The sequence below is a fragment of the Cherax quadricarinatus genome, chromosome 40 (genome assembly GCF_038502225.1).
Source record: "Cherax quadricarinatus isolate ZL_2023a chromosome 40, ASM3850222v1, whole genome shotgun sequence".
Classification (NCBI taxonomy): Eukaryota; Metazoa; Arthropoda; class Malacostraca; order Decapoda; family Parastacidae; genus Cherax; species Cherax quadricarinatus.
Genome location: NC_091331.1, coordinates 10,521,514 through 10,546,916, shown reverse-complemented (window position 1 = coordinate 10,546,916; position 25,403 = coordinate 10,521,514). Strand labels below are relative to the sequence as shown.

The following is a 25,403-nucleotide window of genomic DNA, read 5'->3' as shown; positions in this document are numbered from 1 at the left end:
TTCTCCTCTTATAACTGTTTTCATTTTCCTCTTCAACAGAATGTCTCTCATTCGTTGTAACAATTTACCTTTTGTTTCGCCTATATTTTACATTATCAGTTCGGGTTTTCGCTGGAAACTTCACCGAAAGTTTTCTTCAGATTTACCTGAAGGATACCAGAAGGATGCTTCCAGGAGTCACCGTCCCCGCGGTCCGGTCCAGACCAGGCCTCCCGGTGGATCAAGGCCTAATCAGCCAGGCTGTTCTGCTGGCCGCACGCAGCCCGGTTGGTCAGGGATTGATTTGAGGAACTTGTGGGTGGCGCCACAGCTGGTGGATACGAGGGTGTGAAGCCGTGGGTGGCGCCACAGCTGGTAAATATGAACCTGTGGGTGGTGCCACAGCTGGTGGGTATGAAGCCGTGGGTGGCGCCACAGCTGGTGGGTATGAGGGTATGAAGCCGTGGGTTTCGCCACAGCTGGTGAGTATGAAGGTATGAAGCCATGGGTGGCGCCACAGCTGGTGGGTATGAGGGTAGGGGTGGGATGGGGGGTGAAGCCGGCGCTGGTGACACCACAGTACACAAAAAAATGGCGGAGGCGAGTATAAAAGGAGGAGAGCAGCGGTTTGTCCCTTCAGTTGAAGCTCAGAGTTGGTCCAGTTATGTAGCACAAGTCGTGCACTCTCTAAATAACTTACAGTCTGTAAAGAATCTTTGTCTAAAACCTCTGTTTAGCGAACTACCTGTAAATACACTGTTGGATTTTGTTTAGGTAGGTAGACAGTTGTTTGAGATACATCTGGTGTTTGAGGTACCACATTAGACTCGAGAAGTGAAACATACAGTTCCGTACCCATACTATTGACACGCGTCTACCCACTATGATGCCCAGCGTGGTGGTGTGGGCGTGCCTAGCCACTACTGTGGTGACGGCTGTTCTGGGAGCTTCCAGACACCACCACAGCGGCCAACTAACAACAAGGAGTGGCCTCGACGACCTGTTGGATCGTTTAGACTCGTCCATACAGAAGAAGAACAAGAGGCTACAGCGGGGACTACCAACCACCTTCCAGTACCGCGTGAGTACCATCACAACCATGTGTGTCTTCAAGATCAACACACGTGTGCAACAGCTCGGCATCTTCATTGATGAAACGTTTCGCCTACACAGTAAGCTTCTTCAGTCAAGTACAAAGGGAACAGTAGTAATAAAATAAAGATTTAATCAGTCCATCAACCTTGGAGAAAAAGTATTTGAAGTGGTAAGTCCCTCCATGAAGGTGAAAGCTTCTCCAGGCTGAGGGACTGACCACCTCAAATACTTTTTCTCCAAGGTTGATAGACTGATTACATCATCTTTATTTCATTACTACTGCTCCCTTTGTATTTGACTGAAGAAGCCTACTGTGTAAGCGAAATGTTTCATAAATAAAGATGTTCAACTGATGCACATGTGTCATATTCGTCAACTTGTAGGTATTATCTACCATTGTCAGCATGTTTGTGTTGTTATATTGGGCATAACAGGATACATCAGCGGTCTGCTGCTGCCCCATTCACTGTGATAGTTACACAGTCTACCTGGAGAGTTCCGGGGATCAACACCCCCGCGGACGGCGGGAACAAAAGCTAGCTGTTTCATTGTCATATACCATCACACAGGAAGTTATACATACAAAGTTGAAATGTATCAGCCTGAGCTGGGAGACTTCAGCAGTGTCAGCCTGAGCTGGGAGACTTCAGCAGTGTCAGTCTGAGCTGGGAGACTTCAGCAGTGTCAGCCTGAGCTGGGAGACTTCAGCAGTGTCAGCCTGAGCTGGGAGACTTCAGCAGTGTCAGCCTGAGCTGGGAGACTTCAGCAGTGTCAGCCTGAGCTGGGAGACTTCAGCAGTGTCAGTCTGAGCTGGGAGACTTCAGCAGTGTCAGCCTGAGCTGGGAGACTTCAGCAGTGTCAGCCTGAGCTGGGAGACTTCAGCAGTGTCAGCCTGAGCTGGGAGACTTCAGCAGTGTCAGCCTGAGCTGGGAGACTTCAGCAGTGTCAGCCTGAGCTGGGAGACTTCAGCAGTGTCAGCCTGAGCTGGGAGACTTCAGCAGTGTCAGCCTGAGCTGGGAGACTTCAGCAGTGTCAGCCTGAGCTGGGAGACTTCAGCAGTGTCAGTCCTGAGCTGGGTGACTTCAGCAGTGTCAGCCTGAGCTGGGAGACTTCAGCAGTGTCAGCCTGAGCTGGGAGACTTCAGCAGTGTCAGCCTGAGCTGGGAGACTTCAGCAGTGTCAGCCTGAGCTGGGAGACTTCAGCAGTGTCAGCCTGAGCTGGGAGACTTCAGCAGTGTCAGCCTGAGCTGGGAGACTTCAGCAGTGTCAGCCTGAGCTGGGAGACTTCAGCAGTGTCAGCCTGAGCTGGGAGACTTCAGCAGTGTCAGCCTGAGCTGGGAGACTTCAGCAGTGTCAGCCTGAGCTGGGAGACTTCAGCAGTGTCAGCCTGAGCTGGGAGACTTCAGCAGTGTCAGTCTGAGCTGGGAGACTTCAGCAGTGTCAGCCTGAGCTGGGAGACTTCAGCAGTGTCAGCCTGAGCTGGGAGACTTGACTAAGACAATAACAACATTGGGAAGTATTCCATTAAAGGTTGATGAGGTGCGGCAGCATCAAAGGTTACCGTCCAGCAGTCACTATCACACACACCACAAATGGAATATATTTTAATGGAAATGTCATCATCAAACAGTTTGTATTCAATGTGTTGAAATTATTTCCATATATTCATAACAGCTGGAACATGAGAGTGGAAACACGTCACACTTAATATTATTATCTTTATGTAAGTCCATCCTGCGTGATGGAGTATGTCAGGGAGATCATCCTGCGTGATGGAGTATGTCAGGGAGATCATCCTGCGTGATGGAGTATGTCAGGGAGATCATCCTGTGTGATGGAGTATGTCAGGGAGATCATCCTGCGTGATGGAGTATGTCAGGGAGATCATCCTGCGTGATGGAGTATGTCAGGGAGATCATCCTGCGTGATGGAGTATGTCAGGGAGATCATCCTGCGTGATGGAGTATGTCAGGGAGATCATCCTGCGTGATGGAGTATGTCAGGGAGATCATCCTGCGTGATGGAGTATGTCAGGGAGATCATCCTGCGTGATGGAGTATGTCAGGGAGATCATCCTGCGTGATGGAGTATGTCAGGGAGATCATCCTGCGTGATGGAGTATGTCAGGGAGATCATCCTGCGTGATGGAGTATGTCAGGGAGATCATCCTGCGTGATGGAGTATGTCAGGGAGATCATCCTGTGTGATGGAGTATGACAGGGAGATCATCCTGCGTGATGGAGTATGTCAGGGAGATCATCCTGTGTGATGGAGTATGTCAGGGAGATCATCCTGCGTGATGGAGTATGACAGGGAGATCATCCTGTGTGATGGAGTATGTCAGGGAGATCATCCTGTGTGATGGAGTATGTCAGGGAGATCATCCTGCGTGATGGAGTATGTCAGGGAGATCATCCTGCGTGATGGAGTATGACAGGGAGATCATCCTGTGTGATGGAGTATGTCAGGGAGATCATCCTGCGTGATGGAGTATGTCAGGGAGATCATCCTGCGTGATGGAGTATGTCAGGGAGATCATCCTGCGTGATGGAGTATGTCAGGGAGATCATCCTGCGTGATGGAGTATGTCAGGGAGATCATCCTGCGTGATGGAGTATGTCAGGGAGATCATCCTCCGTGATGGAGTATGTCAGGGAGATCATACTGTGTGATGGAGTATGTCAGGGAGATCATCCTGCGTGATGGAGTATGTCAGGGAGATCATCCTGCGTGATGGAGTATGTCAGGGAGATCATCCTGCGTGATGGAGTATGTCAGGGAGATCATCCTGCGTGATGGAGTATGTCAGGGAGATCATCCTGCGTGATGGAGTATGTCAGGGAGATCATCCTGCGTGATGGAGTATGTCAGGGAGATCATCCTGCGTGATGGAGTATGTCAGGGAGATCATCCTGCGTGATGGAGTATGTCAGGGAGATCATCCTGCGTGATGGAGTATGTCAGGGAGATCATCCTGCGTGATGGAGTATGTCAGGAAGATCATCCTGCGTGATGGAGTATGTCAGGGAGATCATCCTGCGTGATGGAGTATGTCAGGGAGATCATCCTGTGTGATGGAGTATGACAGGGAGATCATCCTGTGTGATGGAGTATGTCAGGGAGATCATCCTGTGTGATGGAGTATGTCAGGGAGATCATCCTGCGTGATGGAGTATGACAGGGAGATCATCCTGTGTGATGGAGTATGTCAGGGAGATCATCCTGTGTGATGGAGTATGTCAGGGAGATCATCCTGCGTGATGGAGTATGTCAGGGAGATCATCCTGCGTGATGGAGTATGACAGGGAGATCATCCTGTGTGATGGAGTATGTCAGGGAGATCATCCTGCGTGATGGAGTATGTCAGGGAGATCATCCTGCGTGATGGAGTATGTCAGGGAGATCATCCTGCGTGATGGAGTATGTCAGGGAGATCATCCTGCGTGATGGAGTATGTCAGGGAGATCATCCTGCGTGATGGAGTATGTCAGGGAGATCATCCTCCGTGATGGAGTATGTCAGGGAGCTCATCCTGTGTGATGGAGTATGTCAGGGAGATCATCCTGCGTGATGGAGTATGTCAGGGAGATCATCCTGCGTGATGGAGTATGTCAGGGAGATCATCCTGCGTGATGGAGTATGTCAGGGAGATCATCCTGCGTGATGGAGTATGTCAGGGAGATCATCCTGCGTGATGGAGTATGTCAGGGAGATCATCCTGCGTGATGGAGTATGTCAGGGAGATCATCCTGCGTGATGGAGTATGTCAGGGAGATCATCCTGTGTGATGGAGTATGTCAGGGAGATCATCCTGTGTGATGGAGTATGTCAGGGAGATCATCCTGCGTGATGGAGTATGTCAGGGAGATCATCCTGCGTGATGGAGTATGTCAGGGAGATCATCCTGTGTGATGGAGTATGTCAGGGAGATCATCCTGCGTGATGGAGTATGTCAGGGAGATCATCCTGCGTGATGGAGTATGTCAGGGAGATCATCCTGCGTGATGGAGTATGTCAGGGAGATCATCCTGCGTGATGGAGTATGTCAGGGAGATCATCCTGCGTGATGGAGTATGTCAGGGAGATCATCCTGCGTGATGGAGTATGTCAGGGAGATCATCCTGTGTGATGGAGTATGTCAGGGAGATCATCCTGCGTGATGGAGTATGTCAGGGAGATCATCCTGCGTGATGGAGTATGTCAGGGAGATCATCCTGCGTGATGGAGTATGTCAGGGAGATCATCCTGTGTGATGGGGTATGTCAGGGAGATCATCCTGCGTGATGGAGTATGTCAGGGAGATCATCCTGCGTGATGGAGTATGTCAGGGAGATCATCCTGTGTGATGGAGTATGTCAGGGAGATCATCCTGCGTGATGGAGTATGTCAGGGAGATCATCCTGCGTGATGGAGTATGTCAGGGAGATCATCCTGCGTGATGGAGTATGTCAGGGAGATCATCCTGTGTGATGGAGTATGTCAGGGAGATCATCCTGCGTGATGAAGTATGTCAGGGAGATCATCCTGCGTGATGGAGTATGTCAGGGAGATCATCCTGCGTGATGGAGTATGTCAGGGAGATCATCCTGTGTGATGGAGTATGTCAGGGAGATCATCCTGCGTGATGGAGTATGTCAGGGAGATCATCCTGCGTGATGGAGTATGTCAGGGACATCATCCTGAGTGATGGAGTATGTCAGGGAGATCATCCTGCGTGATGGAGTATGTCAGGGAGATCATCCTGCGTGATGGAGTATGTCAGGGAGATCATCCTGTGTGATGGAGTATGTCAGGGAGATCATCCTGCGTGATGGAGTATGTCAGGGAGATCATCCTGCGTGATGGAGTATGTCAGGGAGATCATCCTGCGTGATGGAGTATGTCAGGGAGATCATCCTGCGTGATGGAGTATGTCAGGGAGATCATCCTGCGTGATGGAGTATGTCAGGGAGATCATCCTGTGTGATGGAGTATGTCAGGGAGATCATCCTGCGTGATGGAGTATGTCAGGGAGATCATCCTGCGTGATGGAGTATGTCAGGGAGATCATCCTGCGTGATGGAGTATGTCAGGGAGATCATCCTGCGTGATGGAGTATGTCAGGGAGATCATCCTGCGTGATGGAGTATGTCAGGGAGATCATCCTGTGTGATGGAGTATGTCAGGAAGATCATCCTGCGTGATGGAGTATGTCAGGGAGATCATCCTGCGTGATGGAGTATGTCAGGGAGATCATCCTGCGTGATGGAGTATGTCAGGGAGATCATCCTGCGTGATGGAGTATGTCAGGGAGATCATACTGTGTGATGGAGTATGACAGGGAGATCATACTGTGTGATGGAGTATGACAGGGAGATCATACTGTGTGATGGAGTATGACAGGGAGATCATTCTGCGTGATGGAGTATGACAGGGAGATCATACTGTGTGATGGAGTATGACAGGGAGATCATACAGTGTGATGGAGTATGACAGGGAGATCATACTGTGTGATGGAGTATGACAGGGAGATCATCCTGCGTGATGGAGTATGACAGGGAGATCATCCTGCGTGATGAGGTATGACAGGGAGATCATACTGTGTGATGGAGTATGACAGGGAGATCATCCTGCGTGATGGAGTATGACAGGGAGATCATACTGTGTGATGGAGTATGACAGGGAGATCATACTGTGTGATGGAGTATGACAGGGAGATCATACTGTTTGATGGAGTATGACAGGGAGATCATCCTGCGTGATGGAGTATGACAGGGAGATCATCCTGCGTGATGGAGTATGACAGGGAGATCATACTGTGTGATGGAGTATGACAGGGAGATCATACTGTGTGATGGAGTATGTCATGGAGATCATCCTGCGTGATGGAGTATGTCAGGGAGATCATCCTGCGTGATGGAGTATGACAGGGACATCATCCTGCGTGATGGAGTATGACAGGGAGATCATCCTGCGTGATGGAGTATGACAGGGAGATCATACTGTGTGATGGAGTATGACAGGGAGATCATCCTGCGTGATGGAGTATGACAGGGAGATCATACTGTGTGATGGAGTATGACAGGGAGATCATACTGTGTGATGGAGTATGACAGGGAGATCATACTGTGTGATGGAGTATGACAGGGAGATCATACTGTGTGATGGAGTATGACAGGGAGATCATACTGTGTGATGGAGTATGACACGGAGATCATCCTGCGTGATGGAGTATGACAGGGAGATCATACTGTGTGATGGAGTATGACAGGGAGATCATCCTGCGTGATGGAGTATGACAGGGAGAACATCCTGCGTGATGGAGTATGACAGGGAGATCATCCTGCGTGATGGAGTATGACAGGGAGGTCATTCTGCGTGATGGAGTATGACAGGGAGATCATCCTGCGTGATGGAGTATGTCAGGGAGATCATCCTGCGTGATGGAGTATGACAGGGAGATCATCCTGCGTGATGGAGTATGACAGGGAGATCATCCTGCGTGATGGAGTATGACAGGGAGATCATCCTGCGTGATGGAGTATGACAGGGAGATCATCCTGCGTGATGGAGTATGACAGGGAGATCATCCTGCGTGATGGAGTATGACAGGGAGATCATCCTGCGTGATGGAGTATGACAGGGAGATCATCCTGCGTGATGGAGTATGCCAGGGAGATCATCCTGCGTGATGGAGTATAACAGGGAGATCATCCTGCGTGATGGAGTATGACAGGGAGATCATCCTGCGTGATGGAGTATGCCAGGGAGATCATCCTGCGTGATGGAGTATGACAGGGAGATCATCCTGCGTGATGGAGTATGACAGGGAAATCATCCTGCGTGATGGAGTATGACAGGGAGATCATCCTGCGTGATGGAGTATGACAGGGAGATCATCCTGCGTGATGGAGTATGTCAGGGAGATCATCCTGCGTGATGGAGTATGACAGGGAGATCATCTTGCGTGATGGAGTATGACAGGCAGATCATCCTGCGTGATGGAGTATGTCAGGGAGATCATCCTGCGTGATGGAGTATGCCAGGGAGATCATCCTGCGTGATGGAGTATGTCAGGGAGATCATCCTGTGTGATGGAGTATGTCAGGGAGATCATCCTGCGTGATGGAGTATGTCAGGGAGATCATCCTGTGTGATGGAGTATGCCAGGGAGATCATCCTGCGTGATGGAGTATGACAGGGGGATCATCCTGCGTGATGGAGTATGCCAGGGAGATCATCCTGCGTGATGGAGTATGACAGGGAGATCATCCTGCGTGATGGAGTATGACAGGGAGATCATCCTGCGTGATGGAGTATGTCAGGGAGATCATCCTGCGTGATGGAGTATGACAGGGAGATCATCCTGCGTGATGGAGTATGACAGGGAGATCATCCTGCGTGATGGAGTATGTCAGGGAGATCATCCTGCGTGATGGAGTATGCCAGGGAGATCATCCTGCGTGATGGAGTATGTCAGGGAGATCATCCTGCGTGATGGAGTATGTCAGGGAGATCATCCTGTGTGATGGAGTATGTCAGGGAGATCATCCTGTGTGATGGAGTATGTCAGGGAGATCATCCTGTGTGATGGAGTATGTCAGGGAGATCATCCTGTGTGATGGAGTATGTCAGGGAGATCATCCTGTGTGATGGAGTATGTCAGGGAGATCATCCTGCGTGATGGAGTATGTCATGGAGATCATCCTGTGTGATGGAGTATGTCAGGGAGATCATCCTGCGTGATGGAGTATGTCAGGGAGATCATCCTGCGTGATGGAGTATGTCAGGGAGATCATCCTGCGTGATGGAGTATGTCAGGGAGATCATCCTGTGTGATGGAGTATGTCAGGGAGATCATCCTGCGTGATGGAGTATGTCAGGGAGATCATCCTGCGTGATGGAGTATGTCAGGGAGATCATCCTGCGTGATGGAGTATGTCAGGGAGATCATCCTGTGTGATGGAGTATGTCAGGGAGATCATCCTGCGTGATGGAGTATGTCAGGGATATCATCCTGTGTGATGGAGTATGTCAGGGAGATCATCCTGTGTGATGGAGTATGTCAGGGAGATCATCCTGTGTGATGGAGTATGTCAGGGAGATCATCCTGTGTGATGGAGTATGCCAGGGAGATCATCCTGCGTGATGGAGTATGTCAGGGAGATCATCCTGTGTGATGGAGTATGCCAGGGAGATCATCCTGTGTGATGGAGTATGTCAGGGAGATCATCCTGTGTGATGGAGTATGCCAGGGAGATCATCCTGCGTGATGGAGTATGTCAGGGAGATCATCCTGCGTGATGAAGTATGACAGTGAGATCATCCTGCGTGATGGAGTATGACAGGGAGATCATCCTGTGTGATGGAGTATGTCAGGGAGATCATCCTGCGTGATGGAGTATGTCAGGGAGATCATCCTGTGTGATGGAGTATGTCAGGGAGATCATCCTGTGTGATGGAGTATGTCAGGGAGATCATCCTGTGTGATGGAGTATGCCAGGGAGATCATCCTGCGTGATGGAGTATGTCAGGGAGATCATCCTGTGTGATGGAGTATGCCAGGGAGATCATCCTGTGTGATGGAGTATGTCAGGGAGATCATCCTGTGTGATGGAGTATGCCAGGGAGATCATCCTGCGTGATGGAGTATGTCAGGGAGATCATCCTGCGTGATGAAGTATGACAGTGAGATCATCCTGCGTGATGGAGTATGACAGGGAGATCATCCTGTGTGATAGAGTATGTCAGGGAGATCATCCTGCGTGATGGAGTATGTCAGGGAGATCATCCTGCGTGATGGAGTATGTCAGGGAGATCATCCTGTGTGATGGAGTATGTCAGGGAGATCATCCTGTGTGATGGAGTATGTCAGGGAGATCATCCTGTGTGATGGAGTATGCCAGGGAGATCATCCTGCGTGATGGAGTATGCCAGGGAGATCATCCTGTGTGATGGAGTATGTCAGGGAGATCATCCTGTGTGATGGAGTATGCCAGGGAGATCATCCTGCGTGATGGAGTATGTCAGGGAGATCATCCTGCGTGATGAAGTATGACAGGGAGATCATCCTGCGTGATGGAGTATGCCAGGGAGATCATCCTGCGTGATGGAGTATGCCAGGGAGATCATCCTGCGTGATGGAGTATGCCAGGGAGATCATCCTGCGTGATGGAGTATGTCAGGGAGATCATCCTGCGTGATGGAGTATGTCAGGGAGATCATCCTGCGTGATGGAGTATGTCAGGGAGATCATCCTGCGTGATGGAGTATGACAGGGAGATCATCCTGCGTGATGGAGTATGACAGGGAGATCATCCTGCGTGATGGAGTATGTCAGGGAGATCATCCTGTGTGATGGAGTATGCCAGGGAGATCATCCTGCGTGATGGAGTATGCCAGGGAGATCATCCTGCGTGATTAAGTATGCCAGGGAGATCATCCTGTGTGATGGAGTATGACAGGGAGATCATCCTGCGTGATGGAGTATGACAGGGAGATCATCCTGCGTGATGGAGTATGACAGGGAGATCATCCTGCGTGATGGAGTATGACAGGGAGATCATCCTGCGTGATGGAGTATGTCAGGGAGATCATCCTGTGTGATGGAGTATGCCAGGGAGATCATCCTGCGTGATGAAGTATGCCAGGGAGATCATCCTGTGTGATGAAGTATGCCAGGGAGATCATCCTGCGTGATGGAGTATGACAGGGAGATCATCCTGCGTGGTGGAGTATGACAGGGAGATCATCCTGCGTGATGGAGTATGACAGGGAGATCATCCTGCGTGATGGAGTATGACAGGGAGATCATCCTGCGTGATGGAGTATGACAGGTAGATCATCCTGCGTGATGGAGTATGACAGGGAGATCATCCTGCGTGATGGAGTATGACAGGGAGATCATCCTGCGTGATGGAGTATGACAGGGAGATCATCCTGCGTGATGGAGTATGACAGGGAGATCATCCTGCGTGATGGAGTATGTCAGGGAGATCATCCTGCGTGATGGAGTATGACAGGGAGATCATCCTGCGTGATGGAGTATGACAGGGAGATCATCCTGCGTGATGGAGTATGTCAGGGAGATCATCCTGCGTGATGGAGTATGACAGGGAGATCATCCTGCGTGATGGAGTATGACAGGGAGATCATCCTGCGTGATGGAGTATGACAGGGAGATCATCCTGCGTGATGGAGTATGTCAGGGAGATCATCCTGCGTGATGGAGTATGACAGGGAGATCATCCTGCGTGATGGAGTATGACAGGGAGATCATCCTGCGTGATGGAGTATGTCAGGGAGATCATCCTGCGTGATGGAGTATGACAGGGAGATCATCCTGCGTGATGGAGTATGTCAGGGAGATCATCCTGCGTGATGGAGTATGACAGGGAGATCATCCTGCGTGATGGAGTATGACAGGGAGATCATCCTGCGTGATGGAGTATGACAGGGAGATCATCCTGCGTGATGGAGTATGCCAGGGAGATCATCCTGTGTGATGGAGTATGACAGGGAGATCATCCTGTGTGATGGAGTATGACAGGGAGATCATCCTGTGTGATGGAGTATGACAGGGAGATCATCCTGTGTGATGGAGTATGACAGGGAGATCATCCTGCGTGATGGAGTATGACAGGGAGATCATCCTGCGTGATGGAGTATGCCAGGGAGATCATCCTGTGTGATGGAGTATGACAGGGAGATCATCCTGTGTGATGGAGTATGACAGGGAGATCATCCTGTGTGATGGAGTATGACAGGGAGATCATCCTGTGTGATGGAGTATGACAGGGAGATCATCCTGCGTGATGGAGTATGACAGGGAGATCATCCTGCGTGATGAAGTATGACAGGGAGATCATCCTGTGTGATGGAGTATGACAGGGAGATCATCCTGTGTGATGGAGTATGACAGGGAGATCATCCTGTGTGATGGAGTATGACAGGGAGATCATCCTGCGTGATGGAGTATGCCTACAAAGATACAAGTACCTTCCCAACAATCATACTTGTCGTCAACTATGTTGAAACAGAGGCAAAATAAAGAGAATTATTGAGGATAAATATTATATAGATTTATAATGGAATAAATACATAACTGGGAATACAAAAAAAAAATAATGTTAGGTTTTACTGACAGTGATATAAATTTGTTAAATGATTTAAGGAAGGAAAGTCAACGCTGAAGGTGTAGAGTTAACCCAGGGTTAACTTGTGTAGAGTTAACCCAGGGTTAACTTGTGTAGAGTTAACTCAGGGTTAACTTGTGTAGAGTTAACCCAGGGTTAACTTGTGTAGAGTTAACTCAGGGTTAACTTGTGTAGAGTTAACCCAGGGTTAACTTGTGTAGAGTTAACTCAGGGTTAACTTGTGTAGAGTAAACTATAAATTCAATGTGACATTCCATTGTTATTGGGTTTGTGTCAGGAAAATTATTTTCAGTGACGTAATATGACAAAAACTATCTTGAGTGATTAATCATCCCAGGAGAATCATCATCGTGCATAATGGAGTATAACAAAAACCCATCTTGACTGATGGCGTCTGATGGGAAAATCATCCTGAGTGAAGGAATATGACGGGAAAAATTGTTTCACGTGATGGGTGTGTTAGGTAAATAGTAACTCATATTTCTGTTGGGATAATACTCGGGGAAAATTCTAAATTCTAAATTCAGTTGCTGACCAGTGCCAGCATTTCCTGTACCCGTCATCAGGGCTCAGTTAAAATTCTCCACATGTAAGGAAATTACAGGAATGGTTTTGGGATAATTCTCGGAAGATCACCTCACAGTTTTTGTCCCTTCCTCCAAAGTTTTAGTTGAAAACTAGAGAATGCCTCATCCGATTTGCTTCAAATTTTCAATGCTCTTGCACAGTAACTAGGGAAGAGTTTATGCAATGATTGGTGTGGACGGGCGCCCGCTGGCCAAATTTACATAGACCATTCCTGGATTTGGTTCTCCTAATATAACTTGGGAAAGTTTCTCTGATCCACTTCTTACTTTCAACGTTGGATATCTTGTTTAGGAGAAAGTTGGGATTATTAGTGAAGTGTGAAGGTGCCAACCTACCTCTTTTATATAAAAAATGGTTTGATATTTTTTACGTGAAGTATACTGACCACGCCTCATCTGATAAGTTTCAATCCTAATGGATGATGCCTCGTAAAAGAATTGTTACCGTAGAAGTTTACATTATGTAGATAAAATTTTGTCAACGTACTAACAATAGTTAATAAACATGGATTCGTTGGATTCTTTGCAGAACGTGAGGAATGTGTGTTGTGATGTGTCATCCTGAGCCGGGAGACCTCTCTAGTGCCACCACAATATTGTCAAGTATTTCAATTTGAATTCAGTAATTACGGTACTTTAAGGGCTTTCGTTTAGCTGGACTGAAGTTACTTTTCCATGGGGGTAACAAATGTTGGAATGGGCGGCTGTGAAGACGCATATAGCATTAGCCAGTAGGCCTACTGCGCTGCTCCATTTTTATGTTCTCGTGATATTCAACTGTGTCTAGTCCCAGCCAGTGGTCGCTGCTGTCATGGGTCACCATAGAACTGTGGGCTACCCCTTCCCTCGCACCTACTTAGACTGCTGTCTTGCCGCTTCTCAGCGAGAGGTCCGCCACCGCTAAACAGGTCATATCATTATACATGCATACATGAACAAGACGAAGACCCGAGGCAGGTGATTTCTTCCTTTCCGTTGATAAATAACACTAACAACAACAATAATCTTGGAAGTAGCTAGTTCACAAAGATTAGAAAGGTCTCCATGCGCTACGGTTCCCTGAAAGTGTAGGTCGCAAAATAGCAAGTAAAATGCGCTAATTTTAAAAACCTGAGAATATTTTTATCCCTCGATAGATTCACAGATATTCAAGGCTAAGACTTTCAAAGAATAGCTTTTACACACGCTCTGAAGTGCGACCTTGAAAAGTTCTCAGCCGTACACTACCATGAGTTTGTTTCAAGCGTCCAGACCAACCTCGCCGCGGGCAGTGTTTACAGGCCACTCAGTGGGCATACATACCAGTCCCACGTGGCTCTTACCTGCTGTTGTTACTGAAACAATTTCAAGGGTACACACACACACACACACACACACACACACACACACACACACACACACACACACACACACACACACACACACACACACACACACACACACACACACAAAAGGGGGGACTGCACAGGTATGAAGAACTTCCTGCGGGAGGTGCAGTGGGACAGAGAAATAGTAGGAAAGACAGTAAATGAAATGATGGAGTATGTAACAACAAAATGCAAGGAGGCAGAGGAAAGGTTTGTTCCCAAGGGCAACAGAAACAATGGGAAGACCAAAGCGAGTCCTTGGTTAACCCAAAGGTGTAGGGAGGCAAAAACTAAGTGCATTAGAGAATGGAAGAGGTATAGAAGGCAAAGGACCCAGGAAAACAAGGAGATTAATCGAAGAGCCAGAAACGAATATGCACAGATAAGGAGGGAGGCCCAGCGACAGTACGAAAACGACATAGCATCGAAAGCCAAGACTGACCCGAAACTGCTGTTTAGCCACATTAGGAGGAAGACAACAGTCAAAGACCAGGTGATAAGGCTGAGGAAAGAAGGTGGGGAACTCACAAGAAACGATCAAGTAGTATGTGAGGAGCTCAATATGAGATTTCAGGAAGTATTTACAACGGAGACAGGAAGGCCTCTGGGGGGACAGAACAGAGGGGGACACCAGCAAGGAATATACCAACAAGTGTTGGATGACATACATACAAATGAGGAGGAGGTGAAGAAGCTGCTAGGGACGTCGATACCTCAAAGGCAATGGGACCGGACAACATCTCCCCGTGGGTCCTTAGAGAGGGAGCGGATATGCCTGGTGTTCCACTTACCACAATCTTCAACACATCCCTGGAAACTGGGCAACTACCGAGGTATGGAAGACGGCAAATGTAGTTCTCATTTTTAAAAAAGGAGACAGAAAAGAGGCACTAAACTATAAGCCTGTGTCACTGACGTGTATAGTATGCAAAGTTATGGAGAAAATTATCAGGAGAGTGATGGAGCACCTGGAACGAAACAAGAGTATAAACGTCAACCAGCACGGATTCATGGAAGGCAAATCCTGTGTCACAAACCTTCTGGAGTTTTATGATAAAGTAACAGAAGTAAGACACGAGAGAGAGGGATGGGTTGATTGCATCTTCTTAGACTGCAAGAAGGCCTTTGACACAGTTCCTCACAAGAGATTAGTGCAGAAGCTAGAGGATCAGGCGCATATAATAGGAAGGGCACTGCAATGAATCAGAGAATACCTAACAGGGAGGCAACAACGAGTCATGGTACGTGATGAGGTATCACAGTGGGCACCTGTGACGAGCGGGGTCCCACAGGGGTCGGTCCTAGGACCAGTGCTATTTTTGGTATATGTGAACGACATGATGGAAGGGTTAGACTTAGAAGTGTCCCTGTTCGCAGATGATGTGAAGTTAATGAGGAGAATTAAATCAGATGAGGATCAGGCAGGACTTCAAAGAGACCTGGACAGACTGGACACCTGGTCCAGCAACTGGCTTCTCGAATTTAACCCCGCCAAATGCAAAGTCATGAAGATCGGGGAAGGGCACAAAAGATCGCAGACGGAGTATAGGCTAGGTGGCCAAAAACTGCAAACCTCGCTCAAGGAGAAAGATCTTGGGGTGAGTATAACACCGAACATGTCTCCGGAAGCACACATCAACCAGGTAACTGCTGCAGCATATGGGCGCCTGGCAAACCTGAGAACAGCGTTCCGATACCTTAGTAAGGAATCGTTCAAGACATTGTACACCGTGTACGTCAGGCCCATACTGGAGTATGCAGCACCTATTTGGAACTCGCACTTGATAAAGCACGTCAAGAAACTAGAGAAAGTACAAAGGTTTGCGACAAGGTTAGTTCCAGAGCTAAGGGGAATGTCCTATGAGGAAAGGTTTAGGGAAATCGGCCTGACGACACTGGAGGACAGGAGGGTCAGGGGAGACATGATAACGACATATAAAATACTGCGTGGAATAGACAAGGTGGACAAAGACGGGATGTTCCAGGGAGGGGACACAGAAACAAGAGGTCACAATTTCGAAGTTGAACACTCAGATGAATCAAAGGGATGTTAGGAAGTATTTCTTCTGTAATAGAGTTGTCAGGCCATGGAATAGCCTAGAAAGTGACATAGTGGAGGCGGGAACCATACATAGTTTTAAGACAAGGTTTGATAAAGCTCATGGAGCAGGGAGAGAGAAGACCTAGTAGCAACCAGTGAAGAGGCGGGGGCCAGGAGCTAAGACTCGACCCCTGCAACCACAAATAGGTGAGTACACACACACACACACACACACACACACACACACACACACACACACACACACACACACACACACACACACACACACACATACCGTGATGAGGTATCACAGTGGGCGCCAGTGACGAGCGGGGTCCCACAGGGGTCAGTCCTGGGACCAGTACTATTCTTGGTATATGTGAACGACATGACGGAAGGGATAAACTCAGAAGTGTCCCTGTTTGCAGATGACGTGAAGTTAATGAGGAGAATTAAATTAGGCGCGGACCAGACAGGTCTACAAAGAGACCTGGACAGGCTGGATGTGTGGTCCAGAAACTGGCTCCTAGAATTTAACCCCGCCAAATGCAAAGTCATGAAGATCGGAGGAGGGCAAAGAAGACTGCAGACAGAGTATAGGCTAGGCGGCCAAAGGCTGCAAACCTCACTCAAGGAGAAAGACCTAGGAGTGAGTATAATACCGAGTACATCGCCAGAAGCACACGTTAACCAGATAACTGCTGCGGCATATGGGCGCTTGCCAAACCTGAGAATAGCGTTCCGGTACCTCAGTAAGGAATCGTTCAAGACTTTATACACTGTGTACGTCAGGCCCATACTGGAGTACGCAGCACCAGTTTGGAACCCACACCTGGTCAAACACGTCAAGAAATTAGAGAAAGTGCAAAGGTTTGCAACAAGGCTAGTTCCAGAGCTAAGGGGAATGTCCTATGAAGAAAGGTTACGGGAAATCGGTCTGACAACACTGGAGGACAGGAGGGTCAGGGGAGACATGATAACGACATACAAAATACTGCGTGAAATAGACAAGGTGGACAGAGACAGGATGTTCCAGAGATGGGACACAGAAATAAGGGGTCACAATTGGAAACTGAAGACTCAGATGAGTCAAAGGGATGTTAGGAAGTATTTCTTCAGTCATAGAGTAGTTAGGAAGTGGAATAGTCTGGCAAGCGATGTAGTGGAGGCAGGAACTATACACAGTTTTAAGACGAGGTATGATAAAGCTCATGGAGCAGGGGGAGAGAGGACCTAGTAGCGGTCGGTGAAGAGGCGGGGCCAGGAGCTGAGTCTCGACCCCTGCAACCACAATTAGGTAAGTACAATTAGGTGAGTACACACATACACACACACACGCACACACGCACGCACACTCATACACACACACACACACACACACACACACACACACACACACACACACACACGCACGCACGCACACACACACACACACACACACACACATACACACACACACACACACACACACACACACACACACACACACACACACACACACACACACACACATACACACACACACACACACACACACATACACACACACACACACACACACACACACACACACACACACACACACAAACACACACACACACACACACATACACACACACACACACACACACATACACACACACACACACACACACACACACACACACACACACACACACACACACACACACACACAGAGATACACACACACACACACACACAGAGGGGTGGGTGGATTGCATTTTCTTGGACTGCAAGAAGGCGTTTGACACAGTTCCACACAAGAGATTGGTGCAAAAACTGGAGGACCAAGCAGGGATAACAGGGAAGGCACTACAATGGATCAGGGAATACTTGTCAGGAAGACAGCAGCGAGTCATGGTACGTGGCGAGGTGTCAGAGTGGGCACCTGTGACCAGCGGGGTCCCGCAGGGGTCAGTCCTAGGACCAGTGCTGTTTCTGGTATTTGTGAACGACATGACGGAAGGAATAGACTCTGAGGTGTCCCTGTTTGCAGATGACGTGAAGTTGATGAGAAGAATACACTCGATCGAAGACCAGGCAGAACTACAAAGGGATCTGGACAGGCTGCAGACCTGGTCCAGCAATTGGCTCCTGGAGTTCAATCCCACCAAGTGCAAAGTCATGAAGATTGGGGAAGGGCAAAGAAGGCCGCAGACGGAGTACAGTCTAGGGGGTCAGAGACTACAAACCTCACTCAAGGAAAAAGATCTTGGGGTGAGTATAACACCAGGCACATCTCCTGAAGCGCACATCAACCAAATAACTGCTGCAGCATATGGGCGCCTAGCAAACCTCAGAACAGCATTCCGACATCTTAATAAGGAATCGTTCAGGACCCTGTACACCGTATACGTTAGGCCCATATTGGAGTATGCGGCACCAGTTTGGAACCCACACCTAGCCAAGCACGTAAAGAAACTAGAGAAAGTGCAAAGGTTTGCAACAAGACTAGTCCCAGAGCTAAGAGGTATGTCCTACGAGGAGAGGTTAAGGGAAATCAACCTGACGACACTGGAGGACAGGAGAGATAGGGGGGACATGATAACGACATACAAAATACTGAGAGGAATTGACAAGGTGGACAAAGACAGGATGTTCCAGAGATTGGACACAGTAACAAGGGGACACAGTTGGAAGCTAAAGACACAGATGAATCACAGGGATGTTAGGAAGTATTTCTTCAGCCACAGAGTAGTCAGTAAGTGGAATAGTTTGGGAAGCGATGTAGTGGAGGCAGGATCCATACATAGCTTTAAGCAGAGGTATGATAAAGCTCACGGCTCGGGGAGAGTGACCTAGTGGCGATCAGTGAAGAGGCGGGGCCAGGAGCTCGGACTCGACCCCCGCAACCTCAACTAGGTGAGTACAACTAGGTGAGTACATACACACACACACACACATACACACACACACACACACACACACACACACACACACACACACACACACACACGCACGCACGCACACACACACACACACACACACACACACACACACACACACACACACACACACACACACACACACACACACACACACACACACACACACACACACATCTGGTCAAGCCCGTTAAGAAACTAGAGAAATTGTAAAGTTTTGCAACAAGACTAGTCGTGGAGCATGTCCTATGGGGAGAGGTTAAGGAAAATCGACGTGACAGGACAGGAGGGACAGGGAGGACATGGTAATGACAAAATACCGAGAGGAATTGACAAGATAGACAGAGACAGGATTATTAGGTATCCTTAGTAAAGGAGACATTAAAGAACCTTGCTACTGAATCCATTTGTCTTGGAAGACTGAGAACCCTGCCTCTGAATCCAACATAAATGCATGTGAAATATGTGTTGACCTTGCAACACTCACAAGAACTCGTTATAGCGGATTCAATATACAGAAAAAAAACTTAGGTGAAAATAATACAGGAAAACCCTGATTTGTCAATTTTATTTACACAAGTGAATTTATAGGTTAAGATTTGCTATCCTCCACTGATACGTCCCTAAGCTGACTATATCCACCCCGGGATGCAACCTGCGGCAGTTTGCTAACCCCCTTCCCAGGTACCTATTACTGCTAAGCTAATACGGGAAAGCGGGGGGAGTAGGTGTGAGACTTGAGCATGGGGTAGTAAGTTACCTGTTGGCAAAAGCACTTGTCGATAAACACTAGGTCTATTTTTTTTTCAAGTGTGTGTATGTATGTGTGTGTGTGTGTGTGTATGTGAGATCCTGTCTGGGTATCGAAACCGGGAGCCTTCATTTGTGAGCTGAGGATTCTACCGTTTAGGTCGAGACCAACATGGTAAATGAGTAAACTGCCAAGTTATTGACGCAAATACATTTCATAGTTTTACGAGTTAGTTTTACATACGTTTATTGGCTTAATAAGTAGGTTTTAAAATGATTCTTGTGAGAAAGACTGAGTCAGTAGATCCGCTGCAGTGATCCTCAACTCTCAAGTTAACTTCATGTCTCAGTATTACTTCGAAGTTATCCTGAAACCCTTCTCTGTACCGGGCATCAGAGAAAACGTCTTCTTGCATCTGTACTTACGGGAAAGTCAACTAAATCACAGATAGTTTCTCAACCGTGTATATACCAGCAGACTAAACCATAAACAGTTCATCAGCCGTGTATATACCAGCAGACTAAACCATAAACAGTTCATCAGCCGTGTATATACCAGCAGACTAAACCATAAACAGTTCATCAACCGTGTATATACCAGCAGACTAAATCATAAACAGTTCATCAGCCGTGTATATACCAGCAGACTAAACCATAAACAGTTCATCAACCGTGTATATACCAGCAGACTAAACCATAAACAGTTCATCAGCCGTGTATATACCAGCAGACTAAACCATAAACAGTTCATCAACCGTGTATATACCAGCAGACTAAACCATAAACAGTTCATCAACCGTGTATATACCAGCAGACAAACTGAATATACAATACAGTGAAATGTTTTATATTTAAATCACTTGTGGTAAGGAGAGGTAAAGATTAACCAGACGCTTCTGACATTAATTAACCTTATAAACACGAGATAAAGCCAAGACAATTTATATTCTTATCTGGGAGGTGTCAGTGTGTAGCCCTCGGCCTGGCTTCCTGGCCTAGCTTCCTGGCCTGGCTTCCTGGCCTGGCTTCCTGGCCTGGCTTCCCTTCCTGGCTTCCTGGCCTGGCTTCCCGGCCTGGCTTCCTGGCCTGGCTTCCCTTCCTGGCTTCCTGGCCTGGATTCCCGGCCTGGCCTCCTGACCTGGCTTCCCGGCCTGGCTTCCAGGTCTGGCTTCTAGGCCTGGCTTCCCGGCCTGGCTTCCCGGCCTGACTTCCCGGCCTGGCCTCCTGGCCTGGCTTCTAGGCCTGGCTTCCTGGCCTGGCTTCCCGGCCTGACCTCCTGGCCTGGCTTCTCGGCCTGGCTTCCCGGCCTGGCTTCCCGGCCTGGCTTCCCGGTCTGGCTTCCCGGCCTGGCTTCCCGGCCTGGCTTCCCGGTCTGGCTTTCCGGCCTGGCTTCCCGGCCTGGCTTCCCGGCCTAGCTTCCTGGCCTGGCTTCCCGGCCTGGCTTCCCTGCCTGGCTTCCCGGCCTGTTTTCAAAGCCTGGCTTCTCTTGGCATTTTGAATGCATACTCACACGCCTGCGTACTCAAGTTATGCTTGCGGGCGTTAAGTAACAGCTCCTGGTCCCCCATGTTAAAATTACAACCGGCGATTTTACTGGTTCCTAATGCGTTATGCATAATCTTGAAGCTACGTCCTCCCAGCACACGGTAGGTCCTCCCAGCACACGGGAGGTCCTCCCAGCACACCGTAGGTCCTCCCAGCACACGGTAGGTCCTCCCAGCACACGGTAGGTCCTCCCAGCACACCGTAGGTCCTCCCAGCACACGGTAGGTCCTCCCAGCACACGGTAGGTCCTCCCAGCACACGGGAGGTCCTCCCAGCACACGGTAGGTCCTCCAGGCACACCGTAGGTCCTCCCAGCACAAGGTAGGTCCTCCCAGCACACGGGAGGTCCTCCCAGCACACCGTAGGTCCTCCCAGCACACGGGAGGTCCTCCCAGCACACCGTAGGTCCTCCCAGCACACGGGAGGTCCTCCCAACACACGCTAGGTCCTCCTAGGACACACTAGGTCCTCCTAGCACACGCTAGGTCCTCCCAGCACAAGCTAGGTCCTCCTAGCACACGCTAGGTCCTCCTAGCACACGCTAGGTCCTCCTAGCACACGCTAGGTCCTCCCAGCACACGCTAGGTCCTCCTAGCACACGCTAGGTCTTCCCAGCACACTCTAGGTCCTCCCAGCACACATTAGGTTCTCCCAGCACACGCCAGGTCCTCCTAGCACACACTAGGTCCTCCTAGCACACGCTAGGTCCTCCCAGCACACGTTAGGTCCTCCTAGCACACGCTAGGTCCTCCCAGCACACGGTAGGTCCTTCCAGCACACGGTAGGTCCTCCCAGCACACGCTAGGTCCTCCCAGCACACGCCACGTCCTCCCAGCACACGCTAGGTCATCCTAACACACACTAGGTCCTCCCAGCACTCACTAGGTCCTCCTAACACACCCTTGGCCCTCCTAGCACATGTTAGGTCCTCCTAGCTCATGCTATGTCCTCCTAGCACACGCTAAGTCCTCCCAGCACACGCTAGGTCCTCCCAGCATACGCTAGGTCCTCCCAGCACACGCTAGGTCCTCCCAGCACACACTAGGTCCTCCTAACACACACTAGGTCCTCCCAGCACAGGCTAGGTCCTCCTAGCACAGGCTAGGTCCTCCTAGCACACGCTAGTTCCTCCTAGCACACGCTAGATCCTCCCAGCACACTCTAGGTCCTTCCAGCACACGCTAGGCTCTCCCAGCACACACTAGGTCCTCCCAGCACACGCTAGGTCCTCCTAGCATAAGATAGGTCCCCCAGCACACGCTAGGTCCTCCCAGCAAACGCTAGGTCCTCCCAGCACACGCTAGATCCTCCCAGTATACACTAGGTCCTCCCAGCACACGCTAGGTCCTCCTAGCACAAGTTAGGTCCCCCAGCACACGCTAGGTCCTCCCAGCACACACTAGGTCCTCCCAGCACACACTAGGTCCTCCCAGCACACGCTAGGTCCTCCTAGCACAAGTTAGGTCCCCCAGCACACGCTAGGTCCTCCCAGCACACGCTAGATCCTCCCAGTATACACTAGGTCCTCCCAGCACACGCTAGGTCCTCCCAGCACACACTACGTCCTCCCAGCACACACTACGTCCTCCCAGCACACGCTAGGTCCTCCCAGCACACACTACGTCCTCCCAGCACACACTACGTCCTCCCAGCACACGCTAGGTCCTCCCAGCACATACTAGGTCCTCGCAGCACACGCTAGGTCCTCCCAGCGCACGCTAGGTCCTCCCAGCGCACGCTAGGTCCTCCTAGCACACGCTAGGTCCTAGCACACGCTAGGTAATCCCAGCATACGCTAGGTCCTCCCAGCACACGCTAGGTCCTCCCAGCACACGCTAGGTCCTCCCAGCACACGCTAGGTAGTCCTAGCACACGCTAGGTCGTCCCAGCACACGCTAGGTCCTCCTAGCACACGCTAGGTCCTCCTAGCACACGCTAGGTCCTCCCAGCAAACGATAGGTCCTCCCAGCGCACGCTAGGTCCTCCCAGCACAGGCTAGGTCCTCTGAGCACGCGCTAGGTCCTCCCAGAGTGCGCAAGGTCCTTCCAGCACACGCTAGGTCCTCCTAGCACACGCTAGGTCCTCCCAGCGTGCGCTAGGTCCTCCAAGCACACGCTAGGCCCTCCTAGCACACGCTCGGTCCTCTCAGCACACGCTAGGTCCTCCTAACACACACTAGGTCCTCCCAGCACACGCTAGGTCCTCCCAGCGCACACTAAGTCCTCCTAGCACAAGCTAGGCCCTCCTAGCACACACTAGGTCCTCCTAGCACACGCTAGGTCCTCCCAGCACACACTAGGTCCTCCCAGCACACGCTAGGTCCTCCCAGCACACACTAGGTCCTCCCATCACACGCTAGGTACTCCCAGCATACACTAGGTCCTCCCAGCACACGCTAAGTCCTCCCAGCACACACTAGGTCCTCCCAGCACAGGGTAGGTCCTCCCAGCGCACGCTAGGTCCTTCTAGCACAAGCTAGGTCCTCCTAGCACACGCTAGGTCCTCCCAGCACATGCTAGATCCTCCCAGCACACGCTAGGTCCTCCCAGCACACACTAGGTCCTCCCATCACACGCTAGGTCCTCCCAGCATACACTAGGTCCTCCCAGCACACGCTAGGTCCTCCCAGCACACACTAGGTCCTCCCAGCACACGCTAGATCCTCCCAGCGCACGCTAGGTCCTTCTAGCACATGCTAGGTCCTCCTAGCACACGCTAGGTCCTCCCAGCACACGCTAGGTCCTCCCAGCACACGCTAGGTCCTCCCAGCACACACTAGGTCCTCCCAGCACACGCTAAGTCCTCCCAGCAGACGCTAGGTCCTCCTAGCACACGCTAGGTCCTCCTAGCACACGCTAGGTCCTCCCAGCACACGCTAGGTCCTCCCAGCACATGCTAGGTCCTCCCAGCACACGCTAGGTCCTCCCAGCATACACTAGGTCCTTCCAGCACACGCTAGGTCCTCCTAGCACACGCTAGGTCCTCCCAGCACACGCTAGGTCTTCCTAGCACACGCTAGGTCCTCCCAGCACACGCTAGGTCCTCCCAGCACACGCTAGGTCCTCCCAGCATACACTAGGTCCTCCCAGCACACGCTAGGTCCTCCTAGCACACGCTAGGTCCTCCCAGCACACGCTAGGTCCTCCCAGCACACGCTAGGTCCTCCCAGCACACGCTAGGTCTTCCCAGCACACGCTAGGTATATATATATATATATATATATATATATATATATATATATATATATATATATATATATATATATATATATATATATATATATATATATATATATATATATATATATATATATATATATATATATATATTATGAACATCGTCATCAGTCTACGGATTTACATTGTTTTGATACACAACAATATAAATTGAACTTTACACTAAAAGTCTGTCTGGACTTGTAGCGCTGACACTCAAACTTATAATAAATGTCAGAATCACAAGCTAAGTATGTGTTGGTTGAACTACCAGACGCTGCACGACAGCCAGGGTGTGTAGCCTCCAGGTCACGACGGTGTATTTAAGACTGACCAATTATGGATAGACCTGTCATTTCAGCAGAGCCTTCAACATAGGAGGGATGTGGGTGGCCTTACTGTTATGTACAAGGCCAATATTGTCAAAGTACCACAATTGGATCCACTTCAAGGACAGCGTGAAGCAAGCTTTTATGCCACAAGACGGGCAGAAAGCAGCAACTTCACTCTGGCTGTACCCTTCTCCAGAACATCACTCCATCTGAGATCCTATATACCCAGGATGACTCGAGTATGGAACACATTCGTACAGCATAATGATGTCAACGAGATAAAGTCAGTTGATCAAATGAAAATGCTGGCTCATAGATGGCTCCAATTTCATCCTGTTCCTTACTTGTATGTCTCATGACAATAAAAATGCTTTTAAATGAGCTGATGTAGGTAACAGCTGTTAGCTTGTCAATAAAACTAGGGATCCTTAACCTAATCTTGTCAAACCCTG

At 49.6% G+C, this 25,403-nt stretch overlaps 1 protein-coding gene across 1 annotated transcript in view; it reads left to right on the top strand.

Annotated features, from left to right (window-relative positions):
* Nucleotides 1-623: 623 nt before the first annotated feature.
* LOC128687400 (uncharacterized) overlaps nt 624-25,403 on the top strand; it is a 120,119-nt gene continuing 95,339 nt past the window's right edge. Inside the window, exon 1 of the mRNA XM_053774869.2 lies at nt 624-1,060. Within this exon, the coding sequence (XP_053630844.2) occupies nt 863-1,060 (198 nt within the window). The 5' untranslated portion in view covers nt 624-862. The remainder of the gene's footprint in view (nt 1,061-25,403) is intronic.